At 45.5% G+C, this 14,241-nt stretch overlaps 1 protein-coding gene and 1 long non-coding RNA gene across 3 annotated transcripts in view; one reads left to right on the top strand and one right to left on the bottom strand.

Moving 5' to 3' along the window:
- VWA3A (von Willebrand factor A domain containing 3A) overlaps window positions 1–14,241 on the bottom strand; it is a 63,928-nt gene that overhangs the window by 41,581 nt on the left and 8,106 nt on the right. The window contains exons 5-8 of the mRNA XM_058440813.1: window positions 14,089–14,166; window positions 11,070–11,124; window positions 5,048–5,146; window positions 3,628–3,734 (exon numbers count right to left, since the gene is read on the bottom strand). Coding sequence (XP_058296796.1) covers window positions 3,628–3,734; window positions 5,048–5,146; window positions 11,070–11,124; window positions 14,089–14,166 — 339 coding nt within the window. The remainder of the gene's footprint in view (window positions 1–3,627; window positions 3,735–5,047; window positions 5,147–11,069; window positions 11,125–14,088; window positions 14,167–14,241) is intronic.
- On the top strand, window positions 8,755–14,235 carry LOC131383817 (uncharacterized). 2 transcript variants are annotated; one of them, XR_009214156.1, is made up of 4 exons: window positions 8,755–9,284; window positions 10,831–10,942; window positions 11,113–11,204; window positions 13,753–14,235. It is a non-coding gene; the product is annotated as an uncharacterized LOC131383817 (long non-coding RNA). The 2 variants fall into 2 exon arrangements; XR_009214157.1 differs by having other exon boundaries at window positions 8,755–9,300.

Genomic DNA, 14,241 nt, shown 5'->3' with positions numbered 1-14,241 from the left:
TTGCCCAGGGTGATACTGTAAGCAACTGTTAAAACTGAGATTTCAAACCAGGTCTGACACTAAGATCTGAGCTTTTAGAAGTTATGCTATGTGAGCGTCTGGGGCTGAGTTCTTTCCTCCCCATACCCACTCTCTTGGGAGCCAGCCCTCAACAGGAGGCATGGAGTTAATTCCACGACCCTAAGAAGACTCTAAGAGAAAGCTTTATGGCTGTGTGGCTGTCTCACGTGGGTTGGGGTACACACCACTGGTGAGAAGAAAAATAACTTGATTCTTTCTTGGCTAAAACTTTGCACAGCACTAGTGAAAGAGGTCTGCTCTTTCTACTTCAAAAAACCAAAAATCTGAAAGAGAAAATCTCAGTGTGGTGCCAATAAGTTCATCTTTCATGATCATAACTGTCAAGTCTCCCTTTTGAACAGCGAGAATAAGTCCCAGGTCTAGCGCCTTCTCTAGCCAATAGATTTAAGCTGGAATTTAAAACCACTGTTTTGCTCTCATCGTATTTATCTATATGGCTGCTTTCTTTTTTTTTTTTTTTCTCAAAGCCATTAAAGAAAGATATATGGTTGCTAATTATAGAAATATAATTGCATGATTATAGAAGTATAATCATGCAAGTGATATGAGCTTCTCAATTATGGTATTGATAGAAAGTTTCCTTCAGGCCAGGAGCAGTGGCTCATGCCTGCAATCCCAGCACTTTGGGAGGCTGAGGCGGGAGGACCACTTGAGGCCAGGAGTTCAAAACCAATCTGGTCAACATAGCCAGACCCCATCTCCACAAAAAAGGAAAAATTTAAAAAATCAGCTGGGCACACCCTTGTAGTGCCAGCTACTGGGGAGGCTGAGGCTGGAGGATCATTTGAACTCAGGAGATTAAGATGGCAGTAAGCTATGATTGTACCACTGCACTCTGGCCTGGGTGACAGAGCAAGACTTCAAGACCTTGTCTCAAAACAAAAAAACAAAAAAAAACAAAAAAAAAAAACAAAAAAAACAAAACAAAAAAACTAGTTTCTTTCAATAATAAATAAATGCAATTGAAGTAAAGAAAAATCAACAATAGTACACATGTTAGGCTGGGCACAGTGGCTCATGCCTGTAATCCCAGCACTTTGGGAGGCCAAGGAGGGCGGATCACTTGAGGTCAGGAGTCCGAGACCAGCCTGGCCAACATGGTGAAACCTCGTCTCTACTAAAAATACAAAAAAAAAAAAAAAAAAAAAAATTAGCCAGGCATGGTGGAGCACACCTGTAATCCCAGCTATTTGGGAGGCTGAGACAGGAGAATTGCTTGAACCCAGGAAGCGGATGTTGCGGTGAGCCAAGATCATGCCACTGCACTCCAGCCTGGGTGACAGAGTGAGACTCCATCTCAAAAAAACAAACAAACAAACAAAAAAAACCCAAATAAATAAAAAATAAAATAAAATAAACAATAGTACACACGGTAAAGATATGACATAGGGTTATGACAAGAGAATTCCAGGAGTTCCTGAAGATGCAGAACTTTCGGCTGCCATCCATAACAACCCAGGGGTCACTGCTCCACCTGAAGTGGAAATCAGAGTAAAAAACGCTCTCGTTCATTGAGCACCTGGCACTAGCCAGGTACTTTGTTTTCATTTCATCTTCATAACAGTCCTGTGAAGAGTGGGTAGGATTGGCCTTGTTCTGCAAATGAGAGAGTTAAGGGACTTGTCAAGACCACCCAGTGACTGTTGGGGTTGGGATTCAAAGCCAGAGCTGCCAGAAGTGGGCATTTCTGTATCTGGAAGGGCCCCTCTTTACAGCTAGTGCTGGCGAGGGGGCCTCCCTCCTAGAAATCTAAGCACGTGCTTTTTTTTTTTTTTTAAACTTTTTATTTTTGGAGACAGGGTCTCTCTCTGTCACCCAGGCTGAGTACAGTACCACAGCCATAGCTCACTGCAGCCTCGACCTCCCTCCCTGGCTCAATCAAACCTCTCACCTCAGCCTCCTGAGTAGTTGGGACTATAGGCACATGCCATCACACCGGGCTAATTTTTAAATTTTTTTTGTAGAGATGGGGTCTCACTGGGTTGCCCAGACTGGTCTCAAACTCCAGGGCTCAAGCAATCCTCCCACCTTAGCCTCCAAAGTCCTGGGATTTTTTACAGGCATGAGCAACTGGCCCTGGCCAAAGCATGTGACTTTTCCTGGGATCTGGAATCCAATCCTGGCTCTGCCACTTTGGGCATCTTCCCTAACCTGAGTCTGCGTTTCCTCATCTGCAAAATGAGGATAATAATCCTATTCCATGGGGTGGCTATTACATACTAAATACAATCATCTATGCAAAGTACCTAGTATGGTAACCAACACATGGTGGGTGATTGAGGACATTCCCTTCATGGAAAAGAAATTTCTACTCACTGGATAAGTAGAAATTCTTACATACCTCCCTCCTATCCCTCAAAAAAACTCCAGACTAGAAATCCCCAACTAAAGGACATCCATGCAGTAGAATACTATGTAGCCATTAAAACAAATGAGGTAGATTTGTATGCACTGACAGAGAAAGAGATTCAAGACCAGCCAGAAAGCCAAGGCACAGAGAAGTGTGATGTAGGTCCTGTTCATGTCAAAATAAGAAGGTAAACACACAGATACATGTGTGTGCAAAGATTATTTGTGGAAGTGGATATAAGGAACTGTTTTGGGCCAGGCACAGTGTCTCACATACGTAGTCCCAGCACTTTGGGAGGCCAAGACTGGAAGAGTGCTTGAGGCCAGGCCATCAGGACCAGCCTGGACAACATAGCGAGATCCCATCTTTACAAAAATAAACAAACTGGCTGGGTGTGGTGGCTCACGCCTGTAATCCCAACACTTTGGGAGGCCGAGGTGGGCAGATCACTTGAGGTCAGGAGTTTGAGACCAGCCTGACCAACATGGTGAAACCCTGTCTCTACCAAAAAATACAAAAATTAGCTGGGCGTGGTGGCACATGCCTGTAGTCCCAGCTACTCGGGAGGCTGAGGCACGAGAATCACTTGAAACCATGGGGTGGAGGTTGCAGTGAGCCAAGATCATACCACTGTACCCCAGCCTAGGCAACAGAGACCCTGTCTAAATAAATAAATAAAAACTTAGCAGGATGTGGTGGCACATGCCTGTAGTCCCAGCTACTCAGGAGGCTCAGGTGGGAGGATTGCTTAAGCCCAGGAGGTGAAAGCTGCAATGAGCTATGATTGCGCCACTGCACTCCAGGCTGGGAGACACAATGAGATCCTGTCTTAGAAAACAAAACAAAACAAAACAAAACAAAAAACAGGGAGACTCATTTGCTATTATTTATCATCCTTTCATACTGTTGGAATTTTTAAAAAACATGCATGTGCTATTTTCACAATAATAAAACTATCTTTGCTAGTTTGCTGGATAAAAATAGTGTCTTGTGGTCACCTTATCTGTCAGTTTACGAACCGCTCATAAGGGTGGCCATCTTCCCAAAAATTGTTTCTGCTTTTGTGAGTTGTCTCTTTGTACTCACTTATCTAGTAGGGTCCTGGGGTTTGCAGTTGAATTATTCAATAAAGACTCTGCTGGTTAGGGAGGAAAATGAACAAGTGAACATCACCGTCAGGCAGGAAAGTCACTCACGCAGAAGCGCTGACTTCCATGGGGTCCGGCCAGAGGGACCTGGCATTGGTGCCAAAGGACAGGACAAACAGCTTCTCCTTGTGGCTCAGCTGCTCATCGATGAGGCTCTGTTGGACAAAAGGACATCACTGGCTCCCACAGCCAGGGTAATGGGGAGCCTGGCTTTGCCTCTCTCACCTTTGCCGGCCCCTCTGGGCTGGGTGTGAGCTGTACTGAAATAGGGCTGCTCGAGGCTGGGCTTAGCAGCCAGCCCCAAGCCATTTGCTTCCCACCTGCCGGGCCTCCTGTGGGTGGGATGAGCATCTGGGCTGCCATCTCAGCATGTGCTATTGCTGGACCTTTGGCACTTACCTGTGGCATCCAGAGAGGGAGGACAGAGGTTTCTCTCTAAGGCATGTAAGCTGGAGATGGAGCTGGTGAGTATCCATAACTTCTCCCTCTTCTTCCTGGCCAGCTAGAAATTCCACCTGTAGGCCACCCCCATGAGCTTTGCCCTGGCTAATAGTAGACCACTCCACCTGGAGGATCTTTGGAAACTCTGTCCTGAGGACTTGTCATGAAGGGGGAGCCTGCTCTGACACCTGTCCCCTGACATCCACTGAGACCAGGAACAGGGGACAAGTCTGGAGGACAGCCCCACACTGAGCCTCATAAAGGCTCTGCAGGACATGTACAAAATACAACGGGCTATTGCTGCCATGTTACCCGTAAGAAAATAGCCCATCCACATCACATCACGCTGCAGAGGCTTTTTCTCTAGGCCAGACTTCTCACTGAGCACTTCACTTGAACAAGCTCCTTTTACCCTCATGGCAACCCTAGGTACCCACTGTTATCATCCCCATTTTACAGAGGAGGTAAGTAAGGCACAGAGAGATTAGTTAACGCAGTCACGTGGCCTGGAATTGGTTGAGGTGGCTGGGATTTGACTCCAGCCATCTGACTCTAGTTCTTAGCTTCTCTGCTACGGATGTGGATTGGGGATGGAGCAATGGGCAACACCATCCTGTTCACTGCTCTCAAGCTAGAGCTGGTGAGTATCCAATGGGAACCATAACTCCAAAGAAACCAGAATAGCTCCTCCATCCAGAAAAGGCCAGAATCCCTGTGCTATGCTATGCAGGAGACTTCACATCCTCTTTCCAGGGAAACATGGGAGCTCTTGAGTCAAAGTCTAGTTGGCAGGTACTGTCGTGCTGAGAATACTGGAAGTTCACACTACAACCGAAAATGACTCTGCAGTTGGGTTTTGTAGAATTCAACATATTTCTCTAACCACAGGTGCTAATTAAGTGTGAACTGTTCTTTATAAGACACCCTATCTTGCATTTGCTATAAACAAGCTAGTCAGCAAGCTCAGGAAGGAAAGGCTGGGGGTGGTGGGTGGTTCCATGTGTTTCTCTGTGCCAGACAGACTTACCATGAGGTCCTTTTGGAACTCCTCTTTCTGAGGGCCACTGCTGACGGCTGACACATCTATGAGGACGCTGACTTTGGCCCCTTTGATGAGGCCAAATGCCTAAAACCAAAGAGGGCATTTGGAAACAGCCAGTGCAAGTCTGTGCGTCTCCCACACTGAGCTGCTCTGTGCAACACAGTGATGCGAACACTTCCCTCACCCCTAACAAGCAGCAGCAGACGGAAACCCCATTTTATAAGGGAAAAGCAAAACCCAATGTCATGACTTCAGCTCTGGGCATGATCTGCTCTTATTTTGTGGCAGCCTCTTCTTTGTAAGTTTTTTCCCCTTATATTTATTGTCTAATCTTATGAAGCAATACATGGTCATCGTAGAAAATCTGGAGACTATAGAAAAGCACCCTTTGTTTGAAGATATAAAATTTGATGGCTATTTGTATTAGCTTATCTGATTTGATTTCTCTATATCCTTATTTATCTTTTGCCTACTCTATCAATCAAAGGCAGATGTGTTAGGTTCGCCAGCTGCAATGGTATCTCTGTGAGTTTCTAATTATGTTTCTTGTTTATTCTTTTTGAGATGGGGTCTTGCTATATTGTCCAGGTTGGTCTCGAATTCCTGGGCTCAAACAACCATGCGCCACCACATCCAAATTTCTACTTATGTTTCTAAATGGTGTTACTCTACAGCTATTACTCCTTGACTTATGATGGGGCCACGTCCTGATAAACCCATCATAAGTGGAAAAATCCTAAGTCGAACCATTCTAAGTCAAGGACTGTCTGTATTACTTGTCAATGCTGTTCGACTCTGCACATAAATGTTCGTCTTGTTATAGCTGCATTGTGGATTGGAACTTTCATTCATGTGAAATTGATAGTTCTCTAGGGGCAGTAGGTTCCATTGGATGTTTTTCCTTAAATCCTACTTTACTGGATATCTAATTTTCCTGTTGAATTCACTCTTCTGCTCTCAGAGAGTATTTTACATCTTCTCTCACACCTCCAGCACTCCCTTTCTGTACTCTCCCAGCAAGCGATTTTGCCTCCAATTTTGCCGAGAAAACAGAAACAAATTGGAGAGAATTAAAAAAAAAATCTTTCCATGCAGAGTCTACTGACCTACCAGCCCATAGCCCTACATACTTCACCTTTTTCCAGTTAAAATGCATCTAAGGCCAACCAGCAATGGTCTAGGCTAAACTTTGACTTGCATTACTGGATCTTCTCTTGCTAAATAGGAACTCAGCTTCTGTGATCATCCCTTCTCCTGGATCATCCATTCCTATTGATTGTACAATTTCCATCACCATACAAACAGGTTATAATATCACCTATCTTAAAAAAGATATAGACCTCTCAGTATGCCACCTCTCCCTCCTGCTGTTTCATTTTTCTGCTCTCCATCTTAGCCACACGTCCTTACCTCACGGGCACCCATTCAAGTTAGGTTCTCACCTTCTTATTCCTCTGAAACCACATGTGTCAAGGTGATCAATGACCTTTGTCTTGCCAAGCCCAAGGGTTAAATCCAAATTCTTGACTTTCTCGAACTCTCAGTAGCATATAGCACAGTTCGACTGTGTCAAGAATTTAACAAGTTGAAACACTTAGTACACGTGTCTTCCAGGACACTATATTCTCCCACTTTCCCCTCTATTCACTGGCCATATTTTCTTAATTTCCTTTCCTAGAGAGCCCCTCCTCCTTGTTCGAAAGTCACAATACTGGCATGCCCTAGGAACTTGCTTCTGAAGGTGTGGGTCATGGGCCGACAGCATCACCATCCCCCAGCTTGTTAGAAATGCAAAGTCTCAGGTCCCACTCCAGGCTTACCTAATTTGAGTTTTTATTTTAACAAAAGCCTCCATGTGCACAGTGGCACAATCATAGCTCACTGCAGCCTGGAACTCCTGGGCTCAAGTGATCCTCCTGCCTCAATCTCCTAAGTAGCTGGGACTATAGGTGTGCGCCACCACACCTGGCTATTTTTTTTTTTTAATTTTTTGTAGAGGTAGGGTCTTATTGCATTGCCCAGGCTGGTCTTGAACTCCTGGCCTCAAGAGATCCTTCGGCCTCAAGAGATCCTTCAGCCTCAGCCTCCCAAAGTGCTGAGATTGCAGCCATGAGCCATCGCACCCGGCCACTCTCTTCTTTATCTACCCCAGGGTTTGCCAACTTTGGCACTATTGACATTTGGGCTGGATAATTATCTGTTGTAGGGAGCTGTCCTGTGCATTACAGGATGGTGAGCAGCATCCCTGGCTGCTGATAAACTAGATGTAGGTAACAACCCCTCTCCTCCAGCAATGACAATCAAAAATGTCTCCAGACATTGCCAAATGCTCCCGTGAGGCAAAATCACCCCTGATGGAGAACCACTGTTCTTTGATCACTCCCTAAGTGATCTGAGTGTCATGCCTTTGAAGACCATCTGAATGCTAATGATTATCTGAGGTCCATCTTCAAACAGATTTCTCTTGGAACTTCAGACCTGTGCACCCAACATCCTGCTCCGCTTCTCTGTCTGGATGTCTACTAAGTCCCTCAGGCTTCACATGTCCAAAACAAGACCTCTTGGTTTTCCTCCTCAAGCCCGTTTCTCCCTCAGCCTTCCCCATCTCAGTAAATGCCATTCAACACCGGCCCAGGCGCTCTGGCCCCAGACCTATCCAATCCATCGGCAAGTTCTGCTGGGCCTACCTTCCAGCCATGTGTTGAATCTACCATATCTCATTCCGTCGACCCTAGAGCTTGAGTCTAAGCCTCCATCGTTCTCACCCAGCGCAGTTGTCCTGTTTCCACTTTTACCCTCTGTGCAGTCAAGTTATGCAGCAGTCAGTGTGATTCTTTTGAAACTTGTCAGATCAGGTCACTCCCCTGCTTTATTAAAGCCCTCAGCTTTGGAATCAGGCCCTCCCGGACTTCAACCTGCTCATCTAACCTTGTCTCCTTTCTCCACATAGCTCACTCTGTGCCTGCCACACTGGCCCATGTGCTGCTTCTGGAACATACCAAGCTCATTCCTGCCTCAAGACTTTTGGACTTGCTGTCTCCTCTGCTTGGAACATTCTCCCCAAGATATTGGTAGGGCTTACCCCCACACTTTCTTTAGGTGCCCGTTCAAATGCCTCCTCTTCAGAGTGAGTATCCTCAACCATTCCATTTATTTATTTTTTATTTTATTTTTGAGAAGGAGTCTCACTCTGTCTCCCAGGCTGGAGTGCAGTGGCACGATCTCGGCTCACTGCAACCTCTGCCTCCTGGGTTCAAGCAATTCTCCTGCTTCAGCCTCTCTAGTAGCTGGGATTACAGGTACCCATCACCACACCTGGCTAATTTTTGTGTTTTTAGTAGAGCTGGGGTTTCAGCATTTTGGCCAGGCTTGTCTCAAACTACTGACCTCAAGTACTACTGACCTCAAACTACTGACCCACCTTGGCCTCCCAAAGTGCTGGGATTATAGGTGTGCACCACCATGCCCGGCCTCAACCATTCCATTTAAATAGTCCTGTTCCACTCTCTGTTCCCTTACTCAGCTTTGTTTCTTTTTATGGCACGTAAGCTCCATGAAGGCAGGACCTTAGTATTGGTCATGTTTTTTATCCCCCCACAATGAACCACTCCTTCAGCAAGTACTGGTCATGTTGGTAGTCTCAATCCTAGAACAGTGCCTGATATACAATAATCACTCAATACATGTTTGTTGAATTCATGACCCAAATATTCTAGGGTATTGCCAATCTGGAGGCAAGAAGTTGAAATTTAGAGCCAGTTCTATTTCTTTTAAATTAAAAACAAGCTGCCATGAGGGCTTTACAGCTTTTGGAATTGAAAACATTCATTCCCTAAACCTAGCCATTGAAGTTTTAGACATTTATTCCATAGAAATAACTGGACAAGTACATAAGAGGCAATTGGAGCCTGGTAATACCAGATATTCTCATTTTTCAAGAGAAGTCCGATAGCAGACACAAAAGTGAAATACCAGGATTTAAAAAATCTTGGCAACTAATTTGAAAAATAGTTAAAATTAGGGAGCCCAAAACAGCATGGTTGTGGGCCAGATTTGGCCTGCATGCCACTAGTTTATAACTTCTCCTTTTATCCTCTGCAGACACAGATCCAGAGAAGCGAGGCCACTTTCTAGGGCCTTAGTGACAGAGCAGAGCAGGAACAGAGACCAGCGATTATCTGGCCATCACCTCAGGCTGCCTGCCTCAACACCCAGGGACCCGGTGAGCTGATTTACAGGTGATCGCTTCCCTGGGCTCTTCCATGGTTTCTCTGTAGCTCCGTCAGAAAGGGGTGGCAGGAAGAAGGGGCTATCAATCCCCGCCCACTTTGACAAAGGTGCGAGGATGGGGTAGTGGAGGTGGGTGAGTGAGAGCAGCATGCCCTACACGGATGCCTATGGAGTATGAGAGGATTTCATTCCCCTGGGGCCTCTCTGCCTGTTACCATGGGCAACCAGAGGGGTCCAGCTATAGCCGCAGACAAGCATCTGCTGACTCAACTCGTCCAAGCCAGTGAAGGAGGTTCTGGATCTGAGGTGTAGACCACAGCCTGGAATTGGCGGGACAGGCAGGCTTAGCACTGTGCTGTTACCCACTGGTCTCAGGTAGAGGTGGGGATTGGGAGTAGGGAGCATGACTTTTAGCATCTGCTTTTCCCAGGGTTTAAAGCAAGAGTTGAAGATTATGCCTAAGGTAGAAGCAAACGGGAAGCCAGAAAAGTGCCAGTTGATGGCAATTAAGCTAAAACAAATAAGGAAGCAAATCAAAGTGTTCATTTGCCCATGATTACTCTTCTACCCTTGGGTTCTGAGAAAAACATTTAATTACAACAAAATTTTTTTTTTAAAAGACAGGTCTTGCTCTGTTGCCCAGGCTGGAGTGCAGTGGCAAAATCTTAGCTCGCTGTAGCCTTGAGCCTCCTGGGCTCAAGAAATCCTCCTGCCTCAGCCTCTCAAGTAGCTGGGACTACAGGTGTGCACCACTACGCCTAGCCCTTAATCAAACTTTTGTGGGGTTTTTTTTCCGTTTGTTTGTTTGTTTTGAGACGGAATCTCACTGTGTCTCCCAGGCTAGAGTGCTATGGCGTGATCTCGGCTTACTGCAAACTCCACCTCCTGAGTTCAAGTGATTTTCCTGCCTCAGCCTCCTGCGTAGCTGGGATTGCAGGCTTGCACGACCACGCCCGGGTAATTTTTTGTATTTTTAGTAGAGACGAGGTTTCATCATGTTGGCCAGGCTGCTCTTGAACTCCCAACCTCAGGTGATCCACCTACCTAGGCCTCTCAATGTGCTGGGATTACAGGCCTGAGCCACCATGCCCGGCCCTTAATCGAACTTTTAAGAAAAGTGATATCCAGATGATCAGCCTTAGTCTTCTAAATCTCATTGCGGGTCTGAAGTTAAATGCCTAGTGCACATCTGCATTCTCACCTGCCCAGCACCCATTCCTCCTTCTGGTAACAGTGCTCTGGCCTTCCACATGCAACCATCTGTCTCTCTTCCTCAGTCCATGAGGGCTGGGGGGCTAACCCAGTCTCTTTCCCCTTCCCCCTGTCTTTTATTTTATTTTATTTTATTTTTGCCCTAGAAGTGAGCACTAGTTCCAGGCCTAGTCAAATAGTGATAGTATATTTCATCTCCTTGGCTATGATGATTGGTGTAAATTGGTCAATGAGAGTCAATCTCAGGATTTGGAAGTTGTGCAGGGAACAGGAAGTGAAGTCCCTTTTTACTGGCGCTGCTGATCACCACCTTCCTATGCCCAAAGAGAGATGTCCCGAGAATAAAACCAACTCAGAGGAAAGCAGAGCCCACAGGCATAGAAGTGACATCATCTGAGCACCTGGATCCAGCTATGGCAGGGGTTTTCATTTACTTAGGTTAGTAAATGCCTTTTTTAGCTTAAGCAATTTACATTGGAGGTCTATCATTTGCAACTGAAAGGGTCCTAACAAATACAGATGGAATGAGTGAAAGGGGGCAAAGAATGAAATCTATGCCCGTTACCTTCTTGCTGTTTTCTGTGAGCCACTGAATTCTCTCTTGATAGACTTTGATAGTGCTGTCAAGACATCAGAAAGACTCATCACCCAAGGCCAGCATCATCACTGAGCAACAGCCACTTACATACACAAAAGGCAGGTATGAATAATTGTTTTTTCTTTAATGTGCATAGGGTCTTGGAAGAAGGTGGTGAACTTTTTAAGTGCACTGTAGTGCACGCCTGTAGTCGTGGCTACTCGGGAGGCTGACGTGGGAGGATCACTTGAGGCCAGGAGTTCAAGACCAGCTTGAACAACCTAGTGAAACCCTGTCTCTACAAAAAATAAAAAAAATTGCTGGGTATGGTGGTGCATGCCTGTAGTCCCAGCTACTCAGGAGGCTGAGGTGGGAGGATCACTTGAGCCCAGGAGTTCAAGGCTGCATGGAGTTATGATTGTTCCACTGCACTCAAGCCTGGGCAAAATCCAGGAAAGACAAAACTGAAGATACTTGTTTGCCAGGGCACTAGGTATAAGGGGATTGTGAAAGGGATCGAGTGAATAGGTGCTGCTCTATTGGTGACACAGTGCACAGGATAAATGACAATGGTTTGGTGGATCAAGCAGTGGAATCAGGCCCTTCCGGACTTCAACCTGCTCATCTAACCTCGTCTCCTTTCTCCACATAGCTCACTCACTCTGTGCTCACTCTGCCCGGTGTGGGCAGGTCTGTGGAGGGTGGGGGAGGGTGTTCTTATGAGAAAGTTGGAAGACCACCCTTACACTTGCTCAAATCTGTGTCTTCTCAGAAGGAATTGTTCCTAGTCTCCTGGAAACTGATCATAAAGGCACAACAGAGGCAGTTAAGCAATCGTTTCTACTGGATTGATTAACGAAAAACCTAGTTTCTGAAAAGTAGCTGGGGGACCTTCTTGAACTTGCCTTATTGCATGCCTGGCTTGCAATGACTGGTTGGAGACTAGCATATATCATGTGCACAAGGTAACAACTAGGTCACTTGAATTTAATTGACTTGTTCTTACTGGGGGCAGGTGAGATTTGGGGGCCTAGAGAGGGACAAAAAAGGTCTTTGGAAATGAGATCATGGGGCAGTGGGGGTAAATAGAATCATAAGAGATACATGAGTTATGAATAGAGCTAAGAAGATGAGCTTTAATCTTCTTCTTCTTTTTATTTGAGACAGGGTCTCACTCTGTTGCCCAGACTGGAGTGCAGTGGTATGATCATGGCTCACTGCAGCTTCAACCTCCCTTGGCTCAGGTGATCCTCTCACCTCAGCCTTTAAATAGCTGGAACTATAGATGCACATCACCACACCTGGCTAATTTTTATATTTTTTGTAGAGTTGTGGTTTCATCATTTTTCCCAGGCTGGTCTCAAACTCCTGAACTCCTGAACTCAAGCGATCCTCCCACCTCGACCTCCCAAAGTGATTACAGGCATGAGCCACTGTGCTCAGCTGAAGATGAGCTTTATAATAAAATATGTTTGTGTTTGAGATACAGCTCTGCCATCTACTAGCTGTGTGACCTTGGACAGGTGTGGTAACCTTTCTGAGCCCCAGTTTCACCATCTCCAACATGAATGTAACAACAGGATTCTATCCAAGTCAATTTGCTAAAAGTCAATTTACTGAAAGCCAATCCTCTGAAAATTGATTTGCCAAATGACAAGTTAGCTAAATAGACTTGAACATTCCTTAAAATACTGGATTCACAATTAAAACTGATAAATCAAGACATTGCAGAATTCCTTAAAACCTGTTTAAGCTTCCAACCTAATAAAAGTTACTATAAATTCTGCAGTTAAATGGTTTTGAGAAATTTGAGCAACTGGTCATTCCATGAATGGTCATTTAGCAATTGACTTTTGGTTAACTGGCTTGAGAGTGATGGTTTTATAAGGGGAAACCCCTTTCTCTTGATTCTCATTCTCTTTGCTGGCTGCCTTGTAAGATGTCCCTTTGCTCTTCCTTCATCTTCTGCCATGAATATGAGGCCTCCCCAGCCATGTGGAACTGTGAGGCCATTAAAACTCTTTCTTCTGTAAATTGCCCAGCCTCGGGTATGTCTTTATCAGTAGCATGAAAATGGACTAATACACATGTGCTATCAAAATCTGGTTTAGGAGTGGGGATGCATGCATGTTTTTGGCATATTTTGCAAAGGTATGAATGCAATCAATTTGACATTGAAAGTCATTACTCTTAACCATTAAACACCAGATGAAGCTATGTCATCCAAAGGACTATGGATTTCATTTTATATTTTTTTAGAGATAGGGTCTTATTCTCTTGCCAGGCTAGAGTGCAGTAATGTGATCATAGCTCACTGCAGCCTCGAACTTCTGGGCTCAAGTGATCCTCCCACTTTGGTCTCTCAAAGCGCTAGGATTATAGGCATGGACCACAGTGCCTGGGGCCCTAGACTATGGATTTGAAAAGGCTGAGAGACACTCATCTGGTCCAACCTTTCTATTTGAGAAAAGGGGAAATTGGGGCTAGAAGCAGGAAGAGACCTGCTCATCTCCCTGGGTGGTAGACTTTTTTTTTTTTTTTTTTTTTTTGAGACAGGGTCCCACTCTATTGCCCAAGGTCCCACAGAGATTGCTGTTTGAACAAAGTTACTTCCAGGCTACTGAAATGCCATAATTCTTTCTTTCTTTCTTTCTTTTTTTTTTTGACACAGTTAAGCTCTTGTTGCCCAGGCTGGAGTGCAATGGCGTGATCTCAGCTCACTGCAACCTCCACCTCCCAAGTTCAAGCGAGTCTCCTGCCTCAGACTACCAAGTAGCTGGGATTACAGGCATGCACCACCAGGAATAATTTTTTAAAAAAATATTTCTAGTAGAGACAGGATTTCACCACGTTGGCCAGCCTGGTTTCAAACTCTTGACCTCAAGTGATCCACCTGCCTCGGCCTACCAAAGTACTGGGATTACAGGCATGAGCTACCACGCCCGGACTGAAATGACATAATTCTTGAGCTCTGTGGTGTTGGGAGGACAGTGAGAAACACACTTACTCAGAAAGCTTTGACTCAAAGTGGCGGATGATCTGGGTGGAGAAACGTATTTTCTGCACGACATTGGTGCCCTCCTCCCTGAAGAAGCAAAGCCTCATGAGGGGGTCTCTCGGGCCCAGGAGGCTGCATGTGTCACTGCAGCTGTGGGGGGTG

The sequence above is a fragment of the Hylobates moloch genome, unplaced genomic scaffold (genome assembly GCF_009828535.3).
Source record: "Hylobates moloch isolate HMO894 unplaced genomic scaffold, HMol_V3 SCAFFOLD_6, whole genome shotgun sequence".
Classification (NCBI taxonomy): Eukaryota; Metazoa; Chordata; class Mammalia; order Primates; family Hylobatidae; genus Hylobates; species Hylobates moloch.
The sequence above is the reverse complement of the archived record's forward strand: the minus strand, read 5'-3'. Positions and strand labels throughout refer to the sequence as shown.